At 37.2% G+C, this 20,193-nt stretch overlaps 1 protein-coding gene across 9 annotated transcripts in view; it reads left to right on the forward strand.

Moving 5' to 3' along the window:
• Positions 1 to 20,193, forward strand: part of Lrba (LPS-responsive beige-like anchor) — a 559,239-nt gene that overhangs the window by 180,327 nt on the left and 358,719 nt on the right. For all 9 annotated transcript variants that reach the window (XM_006502347.4, XM_006502349.4, XM_006502350.4 and 6 more), the window contains exon 36: positions 14,106 to 14,214. In XM_006502347.4, coding sequence (XP_006502410.1) covers positions 14,106 to 14,214 — 109 coding nt within the window. The remainder of the gene's footprint in view (positions 1 to 14,105; positions 14,215 to 20,193) is intronic.

The following is a 20,193-nucleotide window of genomic DNA, read 5'->3' on the forward strand; positions in this document are numbered from 1 at the left end:
TTCAATTACTGTCATTGTTCATGTATGTAGCTTTTTATTTTAATTAAACTTATTTTAGAGTAGAAATTGGAAATAGCAGTGACAGACATAATAAGTATGTTTTAAATGTTTTTTTTAACCAAAAGACAGAAAAACTTTAATAACAAATTTCAGTCAAAACAGTAAAGTTTTCATCTTTTATAAGCAAGTGCATTGTTAACTTTAAATAATAATGTTGGTTTTTAATGATTTGTGGTGTTTGATAAAAATGTAAAGTTTTTGAAAGCATTCTTATTTTTTTATTGATTATTTTATTTATTTACATTTCAAATGTCATCCCCCTTTTTGGTTTCCCCTCTGTAAACCCACTATCACTGAAGAAAGTGACACCTCCCTCTCTTGCAATCATTAACTGTCAATAGTATTGGGGGTATTATGAGCCCTTTCCTCATCCTGAGGAAATGTTGACAGGCCCAGTCTTATGTAGGTCTTGTGCAAATAAACACAAGGTGGTATGTTCATGAGTGCAGTGATCATGTCATATGTAGAAGCCATTGTTGTATGGCACATTTCCCATCCTCTGGCTCTTATATTCTTTCCATTTCTTTTGTCATGTTTCTTGAGTCTTGGAGGAGGTGATGTAGATACCCTGTTTAGATAGAACACTCCACTGTTAAATATTTTTAGCACGTTGACCAGCCATAACTCTCTGCATTAACTGTTGTTGTACAGCAGAAAGCTTTCCAGAAGAAGGCTAAGAGCAGTGTGAATTTATGAGTTGAAACATGAGTGTTATGAAGGGAATTTAACAACGTGCTTATTTCGTAAAATAGTCATAGTAGGTTCTTTCATAGGTCTATGACCTATCAAGCCAAGGGCTGCTGACCAGGTTTATAATATTAGGCTCCTATGGAGCAGGCCTCAAATCCAACCAGAAACCAGTTGTTAATTCTGTCAACCCATGCCACTACTATGTCATTGAGTATATTGTGCTTGGCAGGTCAGTAACGTAACATGCAAGACTCATAGCTGGGGAAGGCTGTTAATAAATTTTCTCCCCTAGCAGCCTGTATACCATCTTTCTGGCAAGCACGCTGCAAGCTAATCTGCAATGAGAAAGCTTTTAAGTCTAACTGGGACCTATGACCAAAGTGTGTACAATCTTCAGCAATAGAGTCTTTCCATCAAGTTCAGGTGGATCACCAGGAGTAATAGCAATAATCTGTATCATGCTGGGGGCTTCTGCGGCCTCTCTAATAGCTCAGAGTCACCTCATGCTGGGTGCTTCTGGTGGGTAACCAGGATTAATAGCAATAGTCTGTGTTATTCCCTGGCTTCTGCAGCCTGTCTCATAGCTCAGAGTCACCTCATACCTGGTGCTAGAATTGTTGCTTATTTGTCCATACAGTGTGAATAATGAAAACAGTACAAGTTAATTTTTTTATTTAATTTTAATTTTTTGCAAATTGACATAGACAAAATTGTCAGAAAACTTGTAAGTTTTATGTTATTTGTGTTACTGGTTTTTTTTAGTGTTTTTCTCTTGTTTCTACTTCATTTATACATTACAATAAAAGACAAAATTCCTTTTGCTGAATCATTGTTTTAAAATTGATAGTAAAAAAATCAAGGAAACAATAGATTGTATTACTTTAAAGATGCAATATTTTTCAAACATTCTAACTATTTAGTTCCCATCCTGAATTTGGTAATTTGTAAAATACCCTAGTAATTAACATAAACTATTCTGATCATATTTGGTTTTATTTACTAAAAATAATTAATATTTTTGAGAAATTGTCTCCATCAGTGATTTCAGTTCTTTTTAAAAAATCATTTATGTTACTGCCGGGTCTGGGTTCAGTTAGAGAAGAAGCACCTAACTCTCAAGAGACTGGAGGCCAAAGGGAGTTTAGAGGTCTGGTGGGGTGGGGGTGATGGGTGGAGACATCCTCATGGAGACAAGGTGGTGGAGAGGAGGTATGGGATGTGGAACAGTTGTAGGGGCAGACCAGGAGGGTAATAAAATCTGGAGTGTAAACAAACAAACAAACAAACAGACAGAAAACCTATGTCAATCCATCTGACTTTATCCATCTGTCCAGTCCATCCATCCATCCATCCATCCATCCATCCATCCATCCAGCATCAGTTTCCTCTCCCCTACCCTCCTCTGTGTGTGTGTGTGTGTGTGTGTGTACACACGTGTGTGCACACAGTTACCATTAGGTAAAGACAAAGATCATCAGCTTTGGGTGGGCCAGTCTAGATACTAGTAGATGAACCCAATTTTCTAATCTCAGTGACATCGAAAAAATAGTGGTGTTGGAAGGTGAGCAGAACATTAAATAAATGAGAGGATGCTGTGGGCTACAGAGACATGACATAAGGATTTTATTGACACAATTAACATTCATAAAGGATGAGAAAATAGCTTGCAATGTCTCTGAGGCCATACAGTAGGGACTTTAGCTTGTCAAACCTCAGCTTACCCTTTGCATGAGGCAAATACTTTACACATCTGCGGACCATTCTTTTGAGTAATGGGAATGACGCATCTGGAATCTGCTCTGGCAAGTGAGCCAGCTTTGCAGTGCACAGGGCCAGGACAAGCACAACTCTGATGACATGGAGGAGACCCAGTGCATTTTCTGGTTCTGTTGTCTTTCTCCCACACTTGAGAACACAGAAGAGCAGATTATTCCATGTCGTGTTCGTCACAGCTAGTAATTCCTGTTGAGGGACAGCCAATATCTACTCATTATAGTAGTAACTGTACTTATATCTAGATGTGAAAATAACCTTCCTAAGAGACAAGATGTCTCTACTGCTAATACATTTGCCCGTCTCTTCAAAATTCAACTGCTTAATACTGTACTTCTGCTGTCTGAGCATTTTGTTAGCAACTCCAGCATTTCCCTACGCTTCTCTGAATGGTATGGATGACTTACAAACCTCTGTGGAGATATCCACTAGAAGGATGGATAAAGGGAAAGTGAAGAAGGAATAGGAAGGATGAGGAAGAAGCCAGAACACAATCATTTTATTGTGATCCCTTTGGCTTTTACCGTTGATGTTTTTAATCTGGGATATAGTACAGTAAAACGACAAAATTATTTATTGCCCTCAAGGAAGCAATGTAGCTACAGTGTATTGTTCCCATATTAATGGAAGAAAACGTTTGAATTTAAATAAGGAAGCTTTCTGGCTTAAATTTTAATATGTATGTGCTGGATGACAAAAGCTACAGTCATCTGAGAGGAGGGGTTCTTAATTTAAAAAATGCCTCCATAAGATGCAGCTGTAGGCAAGTCTGTAGGGCATTTTTTAAGTTAGTGACTGATGGAGTAGGGCCCTGCTCATTGTGGGTGATGACACACTTGGGCAGTGGTTCTGGGTCCTATGAGCAAGCCATGGTGAGCAAGGCAGTAAGCAGCACCCCTCCATTTCCTCTGCATCAGTGCCTGTCTCCAGGATCCAGCCCTGCATTAATTCCTGCCCTGGTTTTCTTGAGTGGTGGGCTATGATGTGGAAGTGTAAGCCAAATAAATCCCTTACTCCCTAACTTAGCAATAACAGTAGTAAGCCCCATTACTACAGTGTGTAATAAGGTAGCTTCAACTATATACCAAAATAAATTGTTTTGATGTTATCCTGTTTTGGGTCTATTTGTTGAAGAGAAACCCTCTCATTTCTGTTTACTCCTGTGGACTAGTTGGTGTTGAAATTTGTGAGGGTAGCTGATGAGTCCATTTGTGCTGTTTCTTTTTAAGTTATTCATTTATTTTTATAAAGGTTTAATATTTTATCAAATACAGTAATTAATTACTTTCTTTAATTAGAATAAAAGCATGTTTCTCAATTCTCTAAGTACTTTTTAAGTTAAAACCAGGTGTTCAGATTATTTTTCACATTTAACTTTTTAGCTCATTCAGCATTGTATAGGTAACACAACACACTTCAGCCTTTAATAAATTTTGCAATTGTTTTTGTATTCAAATTGTTTTTCTGTGATGATTTTTTTGAAGTTTGTCTTATTAGTATTGATTTAAAGTAATAGTTCTGAATAAACACACTATCATGAATCAGAATACACAAAATTCCACTTAATTTCAAAGGATAAAAAAAAAAAGACAGGGTTTTATTATAAAGCTCTGGTCGGCCTGGGACTCCCTGTGGAGGCTGCCTCCAAGTTGATACAACTTCCTGCCTATGCCTTCTCAGTTCAGAACTTTACAGCATCCTTTTCTCTCAGGCTCCATATTGTATATTCTGTGAGGCTTGGGCCATTATGTATTATACTCAAAAGTTGTTTATTAACTTGTGAGTAGATAGGTATCCATTTAAGGATGCTATGATGTTAAATTAAAGATTCTGTGAAAGAGAGAGGGAAGGATTGAGGGAGAATGGGAAGGAGAGATAGGAACAAAGAGTAGGTAAAGGAGGGTTGTAAGAAAGAGATGAAAGGAAGGCTGGTCCCTGGAGAGTTAGGAAATTATTTTTCAATAATTTCCTAAGAACAAATGTTACATTCTTTTGTAGTGGCCACGGTCTTAGAAGTCTTTAAGATTAGCTTTATTTAGCATTGCCATTTAGAATCAATACCCCCTTACTGGTGTGTGATATTTCTCTGTAATCAATTCTAAAGTTATTACAGTGTTGGAATCATAATTAAAGTAAGGAATTTACTTCTACTTTCTTAGTTTTTAGGGTTTATGGATGTAGTGATTTAAATATTTCTGTGTAGGAGTGAAATTTGAGAATAGCTGCTAATGGAGGTTATAGAAAGCCGAAGAAACAGAGCAGTAATATTGGAAAACTTGGTAGAAATGTGTGCGTGTGCTTACCCTAGGTCTAGACTAGAATAATCAGATGTGGACAGTGGCTCGTAATGTAGTTATGGGAGATAGCTGTCATCATTACTGTTATTTATTGAGCCTCTAGCGTGAATCTTTTGTAGTTATTCACTTGATAGGGCTGTATGTTTCCTAAGGTTGACACAAGTAGTGTTTTTTCCCCTTCCTCTTTGCACTGTAGGTATAAATTATACATAGAGTTTCTTCTTAATATTAAAATATGTGAGTCATTTAGTGCTCTGCATTCAGAGATTAATCTACTTTATAGTAAACCCAACATTTTGAAACTGCTTATTATAATTAAGACTTTGGCCTCATTTGCCTTTAATTCTTCATTTGCAAGAAGAATTACACAATTATTATATAAATTATACTTGCTAAAATTGCATAATTGGTATATTTAGAAAGATACGCTTTTACATGAGAGGAAATGGCCTTTTAGGAAAAAAATGTGTGTTAATTTACTTTGTAAAGTCATTTTAATATTTGCTCTAATGAAAGGACAAATCACATTTCTGTTCAGGACCTTGCAAGATTCTGACTTAAATATAGATTATAAGTTGATAAGTAGAGTTCATTGGTTCCATTTATCTGTAAGAGCATTACAAGCTTATTACGTATTCCAAGGCACAGCTCTCCTGAATTGTACTTTTTTTGATGGTATGGTTGACTTAAAAAGATTAATTGAAAAGTACATTCTTTGTTAGTTGGAAAATAGATTATTATACAAAGAATACTAGAAAGAGTTGTTTAAGGTAGTGCATGAAAGGATAATATATGTAATAGATACTGTAATATTAGACATAATTGATGTAAAGATCTTTGAGATGAAATTGCAGAAGATTCCATAGAGATGCAGAGGCTTGAAGTCAGTTTTTTCAGTGGTTTCAGGTGTTAGATGTAAAGAATGGGGGCAAAAAGGAAAGAGATAGAAAATGGTTTGTAGCATTTGTTTTTGTCATTTCCTGGGTATCTTTTTACGGGATGGTTTCTGTGTGTCAGATACCAAGGATGTAGCTGTATGAAAATCTGTATTGCCAGAGGCATAAGGGTAAATAATGTATAAGGAAACAAGAATTCAGATAACTTAAGTAAGCAAGACAGGATAAAGTTACAAGAATTAAAGACAGGAAGACTTGAAGGATGGTAATATGGTATGGGCTGGAGAAAAAAAAGAGTTGTGAAGAAACTGATTTTAGTTTTTTTCTTTTTCTTTTTTTAAAACATCTTGTATCTGCGTCTGACCTTGACCTCACTATGTAGCCAAGACTGATCTTGAATTCTTGATCCTCCTGTTTCTACCTTGCAAGTGGATGTGTGACACCATGGTAGTGTGAATTAAACATCTGAATTTTTAAGTGTGTATGACTGTTCTGCCTGAATGTGTGATGTTTGTTTGGTTTTGGTGTGTTCCATGTGAATGACATGCTCTCAAGCCCAAAATTAGTGTCAGGTCTTCTGGGACTGAAGGTCCAGATGGTTGTGAGCCACTATGTGGTTGCTAGGAATTGAACCCAGGTCCTCTCGAATAACAGCAAGTCCTTTTTAACCATTGAGCCACCTTTCCAGGCTCTCAACATCTGATTTTAAAGTATAGAAACAGAAAGATCAACACCTTAATGAGAGAAGAGAGAAATATAGTGATTGAGTGTTTATTAAATGGTAGGTTCCTGGAATATGACTGTTACATGGTGATCTTCTGAACCCTTGTCTACAAAAGGACAGGACCAGGATAGTAGAGAAACTAAAAGTTCTCCTCACAAATGTAAGATCCAGTAATGCACAATGTTAACTTTCAATTCAGATTCTAAATGGAATATGCTTCACGTTTTAGCAATGTTTGTGGCAAAAAAGATGAATTATACACAGACTAGGTCCAAAGGAATTACTATACTTCTTATAACATATCAGATGAACATGATCCTAGAATGAAGAAAACAGATATATGCTTCCCATTAAAATTTTTATAAAAATAAAAATTAAAAGAACTTTAGTGAGCCAAATATGCACTGCAGTAGCATAGGTGCATCTGATTTTGTATAACAAAAAAAGTCCATGATAAGATAAAAAATATTGGTTTGAGAAAAATATAAAAGAAAATATATCAAATTGCTTGTTATCTAATATGACGTCAACAAATTACAGCCTGTGGCCAAAGCTGGCCCACTGAATATTTTGTTAATAAAGTCTAACAAGATCACTTGTTTAAGTATCACCTGTGGTTGTTTCCAATTCGTAGGATTATATTGAGCTGAACAGCTGTAGCAGAAGCTATATGTTCTACAAACCCTACATTATTATTTGGTCCTTTACAAAGAGCACTTGCACACAACTAGGCTAGAGAAAGAGGCTGTTCCTCCTCCTCCTAGGAATATATTCACTGAGGTTGTACAAGCAATAATGAAAAGAAACAAAAATAGAAGTCCTAAAAATAAATGCTTTCCATTTTTATATGACATTATACTCTTTTTTTATGAATCCTATCTGCACTTTGTATAATGGGACAGAAGATGTGGAAGATTCTGACCTGCAGCCTCGAACTATCTCTGGCTAAATAACCCCATTAAAAAATGGGGCTCCAAACTTTGTCTCTGTAACTCCTTTCATGGGTGTTTTGTTCCCAATTCTAAGGAGGGGCATAGTGTCCACACTTCAGTCTTCATTCTTCTTGAGTTTCATGTGTTTAGCAAATTGTATCTTATATCTTGGGTATCCTAGGTTTTGGGCTAATATCCACTTATCAGTGAGTACATATTGTGTGAGTTCCTTTGTGAATGTGTTACCTCACTCAGGATGATGCCCTCCAGGTCCATCCATTTGGCTAGGAATATGGCCTAGTCGGCCATCACTGGAAAGAAAGACCCATTGGACACACAAACTGTATATGCCCCAGTACAGGGGAACGCCAGGGCCAAAAAAATGGGAATGGGTGGGTAGGGAAGTGAGGGGGAGGGTATGGGGGACTTTTGGGATAGCATTGGAAATGTAATTGAGGAAAATATGTAATAAAAAATATTAAAAAAAATGGGGCTCAGAGCTAAACAAAGAATTCTTACCTGAAGAATACCGAATGGCTGAGAAGCACCTGAAAAAATGTTCAACATCCTTAATCATCAGGGAAATGCAAATCAAAACAACCCTGAGATTCCACCTCACACCAGTCAGAATGGCTAAGATCAAAAACTCAGGTGACAGGAGATGCTGGAGAGCATATGGAGAAAGAGGAACACTCCTCCATTGTTGGTGGAATTGCAAGCTTGTTCAACCACTCTGGAAATCAGTCTGGCGGTTCCTCAGAAAATTGGACATAGTACTACTGGAGGATCCCGCAATATCTCTCCCGGGCATATATCCAGAAGATGTCCCAACCGGTAAGAAGGACACATGCTCCACTATTTTCATAGCAGCCTTATTTATAATAGCCAGAAGCTGGAAAGAACCCAGATGTCCTTCAACAGAGGAATGGATACAGAAAATGTGGTACATTTATACAATGGAGTACTACTCAGCTATTAAAAAGAATGAATTTATGAAATTCCTAGGCAAATGGATGGACCTGGAGAGCATCATCCTGAGTGAGGTAACCCAATCACAAAGGAACTCACACAATATGTACTCAATGATAAGTGGATATTAGCCCAGAAACTTAGAACACCCAAGATATAAGATACAATTTGTGAAACACATGAAACTCAAGAAGAACGAAGACCAAAGTGTGGACACTTTGCCCCTTCTTAGAATTGGGAACAAAACACCCATGGAAGGAGTTACAGAGACGAAGTTTGGAGCTGAGACGAAAGGATGGACAATCTAGAGACTGCCATATCTGGGGGTCCATCCCATAATCAGCTTCCAAACGCTGACACCATTGCATACACTAGCAAGATTTTACTGAAAGGACCCAGATATAGCTGTCTCTTGTGAGACTATGCCGAGGTCTAGCAAACACAGAAGTGGATGCTCACAGTCAGCTATTGGATGGATCACAGGGCCCCCAATGGAGGAGCTAGAGAAAGTACCCAAGGAGCTAAAGGGATCTGCAACCCTATAGGTAGAACAACAGTATGAACTAACCAGTACCCCCTGGAGCTCGTGTCTCTAGCTGCATATGTATCAGAAGATGGCCTAGTTGGCCATCAGTGGAAAGAGAGGCCCATTGGACACGCAAACTTTATATGCCTCAGTACAGGGGAACGCCAGGGCCAAGAAGTGGGAGTGGGTGGGAGGGGAAGTGGGTGGGGGAGCATGTGGGGGACTTTTGGGATAGCATTGGAAATGTAAATGAAAAATACCTAATTAAAAAAAAAAAACTTCTCCTATATGAACTAACCAGTACCCCCAGAGCTCGTGTCTCTAGCTGCATATGTAGCAGAAGATGGTCTAGTTGGTCATCATTGGGAAGAGAGGCCCCTTGGTCTTACAATCTTTATATGCTCCAGTGTAGGGGAACACCAGGGCCAAGAAGTGGGAGTGGGTGGGTAGGGGAGCAGGGAGGGGGGAGGGTATAGGGGACTTTTGGGATAGCATTTGAAATGTAAATGAAGAAAATATCTAATAAAAAATTGGAAAAAAATCTTCTCTACAATTTTGAAGTAATATTATGAGTGTATTTTAAAATGCTTTTAAATAGCACCCATTTATATATTATAAACAATCCACCATGTAACTTTTGAACCTGCTAATGAATGACTTCCTAGAAGTGTAAGACTGAGAAAGCAGGGGCTTTTAAGAGTGCAGATATAAAATACTGTTTTGTGCTTCTTAGTTTCCCTCTGGAGACCTGCAACCACATCATGAATATGTTGTCAATATATTGCCTTGCAGCACTCAAACAGTAATTGAATTGATTAGTCAATGGCACACCATTGTCCCATTCCCCAGTCAAGTAACCTCAAAGTTATTCAAGCCTCCTTCCTTTTCTATACCACCTTCCTCCAGACCTATGATAAACACACTTTATCAATATTTCCTTTATCATGTCTAGAATTAATTTATTTTACCTCACATTGCTCTAAAATCAAGACTTTACTCACATTATAACTGACTAAATCCTCTATTGGCTTAACATTTTTTGTCTACCTGCCTTTTAAAGCACTGTCAAATGTCTTGTCAACAACTAGTACACTATAAAAACTAGGTTTAATTTCGTGTGGACCATCTGACTTCTTAGTCCTGGTCTTAAGTTAAGCTGATCTTTGCCTCTTGACTTTAATATCATAGTTTTAAATACTTATACAAGATTATTTGTTTGAATTGTATTAATTTATGAGGTTTTGCTCAATATTGTGAAATTATTTTGTTATGCATGTTTTTAGGCATCTTTTTGTTACTACTTGTGTTTCATCATATGGATATTCAGCCATTTAAAGAGTAATTTGTTATGGAGATTTGGGTAGTTGCTAATGCTTTGCTCTAATAAAAATTGCTATTAGGAATTTGATTTGCATTGTCATACATTTTGTGATTATAAGAATCTTTGTTTCTCACTCTTCCATTGCTGGTGGGATTGCAAGCTTGTACAACCACTCTGGAAATCAGTCTGGCGGTTCTTTTAGAAAATTGGACATAGTACTACTGGTAGATCCAGCAAGACCTCTCCTGGGCATATACCCACAAGATGTTCCAACTGGTAATAAGGACACATGCTCCACTATGTTTATAGCAGCCCTATTTATAATAGCCAGAAGCTGGAAAGAACCCAGATGTCTCTCAACGGAAGAATGGATACAGAAAATGTGGTACATTTACACAATGGAGTACTACTCAGCTATTAAAAACAATGAATTTATGCAATTCTTGGGCAAATGGATGTATCTGGAGGATATCATCCTGAGTCAGATAACCCAATCACAAAAGAACACACATGATATGCACTCACTGATAAGTGCATATTAGCCCAGAAACCTAGAATACCCAAGATACAACTTCCAAAACACATGAAAATCAAGAAGGAAGACCAACTCGTGGATACTTCATTCCTCCCTAGAATAGAGAATAAAATATCCATGGAAGGAGTTGCAGAGACAAAATTTAGAGCTAAGACGAAAGGATGGACCATCCAGAGACTGCCCCACCTGGGGATCCATCCCATAATCAGCCACCAAACGCAGATAGTATTACATATGCCAGCAAGATTTTGCTGAAAGGACCCTGTTTTAGCTGTCTCCTATGAGGCTTTGCCAGTGCCTGGCAAATACAGAAGTGGATGCTCACAGTCATCTGTAGGATGGAACACAGAGTCCCCAATATAGGAGCTAGAGAAAGTACCCAAGAGCTGAAGAGGTCTGCAACCCTATAGGTGGAACACCAATTTGAACTAATCAGTACCCCCAGAGCTCGTGTCCCTAGCTGCATATGTAGCAGAAGATGTCCTAATTGGCCATCATTGGGAAGAGAGGACCCTTGGTCTAACAAACTTTATATGTCTCAGTACAGGTTAAAGCTAAGGTCAAGAAGTTGGAGTGAGTGGGTAGCGGAGCAGGGCAGGGGGGAGGGTATAGGGGACTTTTGGTATAGCATTTGAAATGTAAATGAAGAAAATATCCAATAAAAAAAAGGAGAGAGAGAGAGAGAGAGAGAGAGAGAGAGAGAGAGAGAGAGAGAGAGAGAGAGAGAGAGAGGTAGATTGTAGGCATCAAAGCTAGAGGGGTAGATCCCTTTGAAATTAGAGTGTTGACATGAAGCTACAGGCTTTGGAGTTTGACACACAGGGTTTTAGTATTACTTTGGTCCAGTTTTTCTCCACAATCTCCCCTTTTTTTAAACCCCTCTTTAATGACAATGTGTATTCAGTAGCATTGTATGTTGGAAATACGTATTTTTTCTTTTTTTAAATTCAGGGTCACAGAGTGAACTGTGGTAGTCTGAATGAGAATTCATAGACAGAGCTTTGTGAACACTTTGGTTTAGGGAAGGTGATGCAGTTTCTATGTAGAAGGTTCATCACTGGAGGCAGGCTTTGAGATTTCATAACCTCACCCAACTTCTATATGCTTCATGCTTGTCATTAAACGTGAGATTCCTCAGCTTCCTGTTCTAGCTATCTGCTGCCATACTATCCCTGACATTGCGGACTCTAAATTTGTAGGTCAATAAACCTTAAATGAACTCTTTTTTTTTTTTTTTTTTTTTTTTTGAGTTTTATTGGCCATGGAGTTTTATCACAGCAGTGGCAGCAACAACAACAACAAACTAAAACATTAGTCTCACTTTGACTCTTATTTCATTCTGACACTCAAAATTAGAAAGTCAAGTTTTTTTCTTATTCATACATAAGTTGCTATGATTTTTTTAAATTTCATAGCCTCTCTGTCACATTAGATGAGATATACTCAAGTTTCCTCAAGTGCACTGATCATTTCTCTGTATACTTCACCCTGTTAAAGCCACTCAAGTTATTTTACCTTTACTTTTTGTAGTTCTATAATTTCTAATTAATAATATGTCTTTGTTGGATTTTGGGGCAAATTTGTAATTACTTGTTAAAATATTTGTGGAACAAGACTTAAACTGTTTATAGTTATCTTCAGCCTATGATTAATCTCATGCAAGCTTCTGATAATGCTGTATGTATCCAATATACCTGTAAAAAAAAAGAATCTGTGGTTCTTCATATCTTTGGCAAAACTTGGCAAGTTGTTAATGAATTTTTTTTTATACAGCTACCCTGTTAATTACTGTGAATTAAAGGAAGGGTTTGATTTACAGACTGAGAGTCAGTCAGTCATGTCTGGGGAGGCAAGGAGGCCAGAGCGTGAGGCTTTTGGTCACAGTGTATTTGCATTCAAAAGGCAGAGTGCTATAAATGCTTGTGTCAGCTTGCTCTCTCCTTTTAGTCTGTCTAGGACTCCAGTGCCCATGGAGTAGCACCGCTCACTCACGTTGAGAGTGTGGGTCTCCCACATCCATTAACCTTATCTGAACAATTGCCCAGTGATTCTAGGTCTTGCCAATTTGACAATACTAACTATCGCAGGCGGTTTTTACAGAATACTGCAGCGTTGTTTCCCTGATAAACAATGATGCAGCGGCTGATGATATTAACTTCTTGACTGAACTTACTCCAGGCTGTATCAAATCTTAGTGAGACTTCGCCCTTCCTAGCATATATCCTTTGGAGGCTTTTCATAATTGGCATTAGTTTGTCCATCCTGATAGTTTTGCTTACTTTTATTCTCTGTAATGTCTTTAATTTATACGTGGGATTTTTCTTTTGTATAACTTATCTAATTAAAGTATTCATCTTGTAGGTATAACAAAATAGTAACATAGAAAGTTGTATTTTCATTTTGGAATGAAAATACAAATGAAGAGCCTGATGATACTCCTGTGTTCCTGTAATGTTTTCTTGAGATACTTTGCAGTTGTTTGATTCTAGGCTGTAGTTTCTGAATTTTTGAATTTATGCTTGGAAACCTGCTAAAAATTCTGGGATTCTTCATACCTCTGTCTTGTCAGATTGTCTGTCTGTCTTGGTCCTCTTTGTTCTGTGAGGTTACTGACAGCTTTGTTTAGCTTCGGCAGTCTCTCTCACATATGCCTTCGTGAGAAGACTCATGATGAATGTGTGCTTCCTCCTTGAGGGTTTTTGCCTCCTTAAATCCTGGCTGCCTTCTATGTTAGTGTTGGATGATGTGACACTTAAATATTCAATTTGATCAGTTCATACAGCTCAGCTCAGCTATTTGTTTTACTTGGCCCAGGCGTTTTTTGTTTTGTTTTGTTTTGTTTTGTTTTGCCAGTGGCTAGACACTATATCATGGTGGAAGTGCATGGAGAAGAAACTGTTCCTATCAGGGTGCTGCGTGCTGTGGGAATTATGAGAGAGTAAAGTCTAAAATCTCAGTATCCAATTAAAGACACTCCTGTTGTCCTGATGTCTATTAGGTCCACACTCTTAAGAGTTCATACCTCCCAGGACTGTCCTGGACTAAGACAAAAGTCATCAGCACATGCCCCTCTGGGGATATTTACCCAAACAGCGGTGCCCTTCGCTGCTGTTAAAGGTAACAGCTCACCACTTCAGCTTTAACGTTGAGTTATTAATTGCTTTAGTTGGTTGGCCAGTAAATCCTCTGTTACCAGAGGTGCTTCTTTCTTTCACTTGTTGAAGTGAAATAATATTGATGCCTCACTGTGTGTGAAGCAAGAACAAGGGAGTACATATTCCTTCCTCTTCAAAAGAACAAAATATACTACCATTGAACCCCAAGTAGCCATTTGTTATTAGATGTATACGTATATTTATTTGACAATATTCATCTCTTACAGGTTACTTAGCCAAACAATGAAGGATCATTTAGTAAGAGTAGCAAATGAAGCCGAATTTATCCTGAGCAGGCAGAGAGCAGAGGATATTCACAGACATGCAGAATTTGAGGTAAGATACTGCTATACGTTTGTTTATATACTCTGTTTAGATGGTAATTATCTGCTTAAGCAGAATGGTAGTATAATCTAAAGAAGCATGCTGTTAGTCTTCAAAATCTAGTTTATGAGAATCATGAAGGATTCTGGGAAAGCTGTCCTGGTTCAGCACTAGTTCACCCTGACATTTGATCACTGCATCTTTTTTGGTGTATTGTTGACCTGCTTTTGATAATGGAATGGGGCTGTAATCTGATGGTTTCAAATAAGGAGAATCAGTAAAGGACATAGTCCTCTTTGGCAAGGTTTTTGTTGTGGTTGTATGTGTTTGATGGTTTTGAGAGTTTTTCAGTTTTCTACTTGGCAGCGCGGGCTGTTGCCTGTTGAGTCTTCCTGCTATACCTGCATCTCTCATTTTGTGGCCCATGAGGGACCATGTTTTGTCTGACTCATCCTGTAACCAATGCTTAATTTAGAAGTTCCTCCTGGGAGCTAGAGAAAGTACCCAAGGAGCTAAAGGGATCTGCAACCCTATAGGTGGAACAACATTATGAACTAACCAGTATCTCTGAGCTCATGTCTCTACCTGCATATGTATCAAAAGATGGCCTAGTCGGCCATCACTGGAAAGAGAGGCCCATTGGACATGCAAACTGTATATGCCCCAGTACAGGGGAACGCCAGGGCCAAAAAAATGGGAATGGGTGGGTAGGGAAGTGGGGGGAGGGTATGGGGGACTTTTGGGATAGCATTGGAAATGTAATTGAGGAAAATATGTAATAAAAAATATTTAAAAAAAAAAGTTCCTCCTGGACATCTGCAACAAACGTGACTTCAGAAAGGGAATGTCTGGTGTCATGGCTCTATAAATGACTAAAATAAATGACGAAATAAAAAAATTGACAAGAACATTTGTTAAAAATTGAAGATATTTAAAAGTATTTCAAAATTAAAGATATTTAATTGAAGATATTTAAAAGACATCTAACTGCTACTTTCTGTTATGTAAAGATAGATAAGCTCAAATGCTTTTCCTTTTCTTTATAAAAGATGGAAACCATCACAGCAGGGTAGTGAGTATAGTGTAAAGGTTATCCAGAGTTTGGCTTTTAGTAACTTTCTGAACTTTTTGCTGCTAATTACTAATTACTAACTACTAACTACTTTTTTCTTACAGAGATTCTGTTATATATTTATTTACAGAGCCTGTAATAGTAAAGAGGCTGATATGATTTACCTATTATCAATAATGTCTGAGGAGTGCATCCCTTTGTTCTTTGCTTTTTTTGATTTCAGTGAAATCTTTTCCTTTTGTATTAATGTTCCATTAAAGTCATAGATCATCAGTAGGTACATATTTCAACTTTGTTTTAAAGAGTTTTTGAAGCTGTAGACAGAAAGTGTATTAAAAATTATGTCATGTTCAACATTGGACATTATCTTATAAATAGGGTATATTATGAATGTATACATTTCAATACTAAGTTTTACTAAAAATTTGTTGTTTCTGCAGTTTCAGTTTGCATAAATTATACACATCTGTAATCCAGATGTAATAAAAATTATCCCTTAATGATTTTATTTTTCAGAGCCAATTTAAGTTAAAATTTGTTTCAGTAAGAGATTCATGATGTTCTTTTAAACAATTCTGCTTTGAATTTCATTTATTATGCTCTAGAACTCACTTCTTATTAGCTTCTGCAGATCTGCATATTGTGTGGTAAATTTATTTGCTTGAATTAATAAACTCATAATTCCTTTTAAGTGAAATACTTATATTAGAAATACTTTATTAACTCTGTGTGTATGTATTGTGGGTATATCTGCCCTTGCGTGCCCATTGTTAATAAAGCTCAGAGGTTGATGTCGGTGTCTTCCTTGATTGCATTCTATCCTAGTTTTGAAGCAAGAGTCTCTCCTTGAACCCTGGAGCTCCTCAATCCAACCAAGCTGCTTGCTAGTGAGGTCTAGGGATCTGGTCTGCTGCCTCTTTCCCCCTTACTTCCAGAAGTGTTGGTGTAATATTGCTGCACAAAGCTTTAAGTGGGTCCTTTAAATACAATCTCAGATCTTTGCCTATTGACCCATACCTTTAACTCCAGCTACATTTTCTAACAGGACCTAGAGCATATTTATTTAGCCAAACATACTATATTGTATTTATGTTTAATGACAATTTAAAGATGAATATTACTATTTTTATGTTTCAACTTTGCATGCACATTTCAACATATTAGAATATTAACACATCTTGTTTGTTTGTTTAAATATATTTTTAATATGGTGTTATTGGACTGCCACTATTTTTATGCAGGCTTTTTCTGATCAAATATTATCCATGCATTCTAGAAGTCTGGGTTTATAACTATACTAGGTACTAAAATTTTCTTCATACTTTTATATAACTTCCTCTATGCTTTGTAAATTATGTTCTGCAGTGAGCTTCTCTGCATGATTTCTTTTCAGTAATTAAATTAGCATTTTCAGGTGCTGAAAAGTTGTTGGCCTTTTCCGTTCATTGTGTTTCCTCATGCGTAAAATGTGAGACACCCACATATTTTTAACTCTTTTAGAGTACCATTTTATAGCCTGGGTTTGTCAGCTATATAGTGAGAGTGGTTTATTTCCCTATTCTATATTAAATAATAATATAAAATATTAATCTTATATGTCAATTTAAGTATGGATCTTATGTCAGATAAGTAAATATCCAAAATGACATTGTATAGTAATTTATAAGTGGTTGAAGATTATTTTTTCCTCTTAGACAATCTGACTAGGTTATTAAAGATAGAAGACTCCAGACTCCCGGATTGTCTCTTTGTAGGTGTAAGAATAATAAAACTATAAGATTTTGAAGCCATGTAATTTGGGATAATTGCCATTATATTAATGAATCTTACTACAATAGACATTAACAATTTTCAATAGAATGAATAAATCTTACATCTAATTTTCTATTTTACTTTATTTGGAAAACATAACTGAATTATATTTAAATGGGGACTGATTTCTATTACAACTTTTCTAGAAAGTGTTGATAACACAGAGCTTGTACTTGTTTTCAAAGGAGATCATGTCTGTACCTCAGTATCCCTTCTTCATTACTGCAGAAAATACTTGTATTCCTAGGTAATGTAGTTCTTTGGAATAAACTATGATCATTTAGCTATGTATGTCTTTAGATGTTTTGAGGGAACATTCTTTGTAAAAAAAAAAAAACAACACAAAAGCCAACAAAGTAATCTTTACTTATGGATTTTTTTTTGGATACTGTAAGCTAATTAATATTCTATGTTCTTAATTGAGATTCTGATCTGACCAATGGATTTGTGTTGTGTTGTTGTTTGCATATTTTAAGCAATTTAATTAAAAACTTCATATCTGATTTGCCACTTCAGTCTTTGTATTGTGTTAAGGTGTTGGTTTACAGATCTACTACAGTGCAATACAGTCTGTATATGTGTATAGTCCTTATAATTTACTGACATTGTAGCAGGAGGTGAAGTGATAGCATCTTCATTGGAATATGCTTTTCACTCAGCTTCTAATCTTTTTTTTTTCTGCAGTTTTTTGAGATATGGTTTCTCTGTATATTTAGCCCTGGCTGTCCTGGATCTCACTCTGTAGACCAGGCTGGCCTGGAACTTAGAAATCCACTTGCCTCTGCCTCCCAAGTGCTGGGATCAAAGGCGTGCCCCACTACTGCCTGGTAGCTTCTAATCTTTTATTGCCTGTTGTTTTGATCAGCTTATTAGCCCATGCAAAATAATGCCAGAGCCTGACCAATACAGATGTGGATGCAGTCAGCCAACCATTGGACTGAGTGCAGACACCCCAATGGAGGAGTTAGGGGAAGGACTGAAGGAACTGAAGGGGTTTGCGACCCCATAGGAAGAACAGCAATATCAACCACCAGACCCCCAAAGCTCCCAGGGACTAAACCAGCACCCGAAGAGTACACATGGGTGGACCCATGGCTCCAGCTGGATATGTAGTAGAGGATGGCCTTAACTCCCATCAGTGGAAGGGGAGTCCCTTGGTCCTGTGGAGGCTTGATGACCCAGAGTAGGGGATGCTAGGGTGCTGAGGTGGGAGTGGGTGGGTGGGTAAGAAAGCACCCTCATAGAAGTAGGGACTGGGAGTTTGTGGAGGGGAAACTGGGAAGTGGGATAACATTTGAAATGTAAATAAATAAAATAACCAATAAAAAAAGTTTGTTAATGGATAACATGACCCATTCTTAGGGAATTCTATCAGATTTAAGATTATGGAGTAGATTTTGTGTTTGTAGTTGCTTCATTGGTATTTATAAAATAATAAGTAATATTTGTTCTGTTTATGAGCACATGACTCTTTTTTTTTCCATTTTTTATTAGGTATTTAGTTCATTTCCATTTCCAATGCTATACCAAAAGTCCTTCATACCCACCCACCCCCACTCCCCTACCCACCCACTCCCCCTTTTTGGCCCTGGCGTTCTCCTGTACTGGGGCATATAAAGTTTGCAAGTCCAATAGGCCTCTCTTTCCAGTGATGGCCGACTAGGCCATCTTTTGATACATATGCAGCTAGAGTCAAGAGTTCCGGGGTACTGGTTAGTTCATAATGTTGTTCCACCTATAGGGTGAGCACATGACTCTTATGTGGCTGACTTCCACATCTTAGTTTGACATTTGAATTTAGTAAAAAAAAGTGATTATTTCTTCCTTGTTTTAATATTGCAAGTTCTTATAACTGATTTGCGTGTTGGAAATCATATGAAAGTAATTTAAGAGTACAGGAAATGTCTGAGCTGTTGAAAGTTCCCTATGTGACTATAAAAGTTTTCATCTGATTTAAATCATTAAATCAGTGGGAAAGAAACTTTTATTTCAGATTTTGACAGACAATATTTCTGTTCTTTCAACATGACTCTTCTTCATCCCATTGGATGTAATTCATACTCTTCTGAGCTTCCATGGGTAAACAGGTTCTTGTCTGTGGTTTGCATTAGTTACCTGCACACTTTCATCTCCTTGTGAGTTCTTTAATCCCTAGTGTAGTGGTTTCCACATGTCAGCTACATGGTGCAGCTAGGAAGGAGCTGGTGAGTCAGGCATCTTTGCTTTTACTAACACCTTCCTCTGGTCACCTATCATACATAGGAAAAGGCAGGATGGGAGGTTTTTTCAATGGAGATGCAATGCTTTGGCTCAGAACTTTAGGAAATAGCTTGAGGTACAGTGCCATGTACTAATTCAGCTGTATGTAATACTTTGCAATTACCCTGGGAAATTATTATTTGGTCAGAAGAAGCAAATTTGATTCTCTGTTTTGTTTGGCTTTATCCATCAGAGGCTGAAAAAAGGAGATAAACATGAGCCTAGCCCCCTTTTAGTCTCCGAAATTTGGGCTAAGTTTTAGTTTTCTCTGTAATCATGAGACATGATGACATTTGTGGAAGCCAGCCAATGCAGCATCGCTTTTTAATTTGTCTAGACATTGTTAAAAGTTACTACTTGTCATGACAAGGGAATGATTTAATACAGGAAACATAGCATCTCTGAGTGGATGTTTTTCTTTTTTCTTTTTTTTTTTAAATTTTTAAAATTATTTTCTTCATTTAAATGCTATCCCCTTTCCTAGTTTCCTTTTTATGATAAATTAATTTATTTTGTGTGTCTGAGTGTGTAAGGGACACATTATCATGGTGCATACATAATATATAAGGGTCAGAGGACGACCATCGGGAGTTTTCCTCTTCACTGTGCAGGTTCTAGCGATCGAACTCACACCATCAAACTTGGTGACAAACAACTTTAACCTCTGAGCTATCTTGTCCACCCAAGAAGAGATTTTAAAAACACAGTCCCAACAGTTCATTAAAAACTTTATCCTCAGTGAATTAATGGGTGACAGTTTTTAAATTTAGAGATTATTCAGAAGTTAATGCCACAAAGAATAAAATATCAAGTAAGAACTCAGCAGAGGGTCTGGGGAGGCTGCTGCA

The sequence above is a fragment of the Mus musculus genome, chromosome 3 (genome assembly GCF_000001635.26).
Source record: "Mus musculus strain C57BL/6J chromosome 3, GRCm38.p6 C57BL/6J".
NCBI classification, from domain to species: Eukaryota; Metazoa; Chordata; class Mammalia; order Rodentia; family Muridae; genus Mus; species Mus musculus.